The sequence below is a fragment of the Austrofundulus limnaeus genome, unplaced genomic scaffold (genome assembly GCF_001266775.1).
Source record: "Austrofundulus limnaeus strain Quisiro unplaced genomic scaffold, Austrofundulus_limnaeus-1.0 Scaffold5, whole genome shotgun sequence".
NCBI classification, from domain to species: Eukaryota; Metazoa; Chordata; class Actinopteri; order Cyprinodontiformes; family Rivulidae; genus Austrofundulus; species Austrofundulus limnaeus.
The window spans coordinates 6,486,548-6,488,040 of record NW_013952407.1 but is presented as its reverse complement, the minus strand read 5'-3'; the positions used below and the strand labels follow the sequence as shown (position 1 = coordinate 6,488,040).

Sequence of the window (1,493 nt, the reverse complement as noted above, 5' to 3'; positions counted from 1 at the left end):
TAAACTGAATTGAAAAAATAAGGAACTGGGATATTTCTAGCTCGTAGCATGAACACGCGATAAAGCAATAAAGCTAACGGGCTAAGAAAGAAAAATCTTGCTGTTAATTACAAAATACAGTGATGCTAAAGGTTGACCTTTAGCACCGTATCACAGGTGAACAGTATGTTGGATAAAAAGGAGACAACCTCTTCCATCAAGGAATTTGTTGAGGAACTCGCCCCGTGGCACTGGATTCACCAGAAAGGACGCCATGCCATGATAGTGATACAAAGAGGTCCACACATCTTTGGGGTTCCTCATGACGTAGATCACCTGCAGACATTACAGGACATTTTGAATGCTTCGTTCGTTTTAGTMTAAACTTGTTTTGTTTTTACAGGAGGGCATTTCATCATCGTCCATTACTGAAAGCTACAAGAACTCACAATATTAAGATTTCAACAAATTGGCTTTTATTGAATCATTTTTAATGTAAGATGATCTCATTTCAAAACTCAATGGTGGGTGATATGCATTCTTTCAATTAATGTCAGGACTTTAATTTAAAATRCTGTTGCCTGTACAATGTCCAAATGTGTGATCATTTTGCACAACATTCTAACAATTTGACAAGCAGCAGCACACAGGGAAATGACTCCACCACTCTCGCCTCTTAGACCAGGGCTATTCAACTAAACTGCTCCGGGGGCCACAGTTACTGCAGGTCAACAGATGAGGGGCAGAACATCCAGCAATTAGTCATTATGTAAATAAACCAAGTATTACAAAGATCTGTTACCTTTGAAATAGTTTATTTTGCTGCATTTAATCATGAATACAACACATGTAATATGTTGTATTCCCTAACCCTATGTAATAAACCTAATCCTATGTAATAAAACTAACCCTATGTAATAAACCTAACCCTATGTAATAAAAGCAGTGATAAAAAATAATATCAAAAAGTATATATGCCTCCTATTTAACACAAATAATATTTTGACATCTCTGACTTGCCAAATTTTTAAACAAATTTTATTTTTTACTTTCATGATTTTATCTTCAACTGCTTGTAATCCCTAATAACAAACCCTGGATCACCAGTGAGCTAAAGGAACTGTTAAACAAGGAAAAAAGAGCATTTAGGGATCGAGACAGGGAGTTATTGAGAAATATACAGAAGCAGCTTAAAGTCAAGATCAGAGACAACAAGGAGGTTTATAGAAGGAAGCTGGAGAATAAACTGCAAAGGAATATCAGAGATGTGTGGTCAGGGATGAAGAAGATCACAGGTTTCAAGCAAAAGGAGAATTGGATGGATGGAAGTCTGGACAGAGCAAATGAGCTGAACACATTCTTCAACAGGTTCAGCTCAGGAACAAGCTCATCTTCCTCCTCTCCTGCCCCCAGCCAAACAGACATCTCACCCTCCTTGACCCACAGCTTTCCTGTCAAACCTCAGATGTTTTATCTTCAACCTCAGTCATGGACTTTTCTTCTACATCCACAAG

At 37.8% G+C, this 1,493-nt stretch overlaps 1 protein-coding gene across 1 annotated transcript in view; it reads right to left on the bottom strand.

The window, feature by feature from the left end:
* LOC106532538 (sulfotransferase family cytosolic 2B member 1) overlaps positions 1-1,493 on the bottom strand; it is a gene marked incomplete at both ends in the record, with an annotated part of 12,647 nt that overhangs the window by 2,284 nt on the left and 8,870 nt on the right. Inside the window, 1 exon segment of the mRNA XM_014028634.1 lies at positions 189-315. Coding sequence (XP_013884088.1) covers positions 189-315 — 127 coding nt within the window.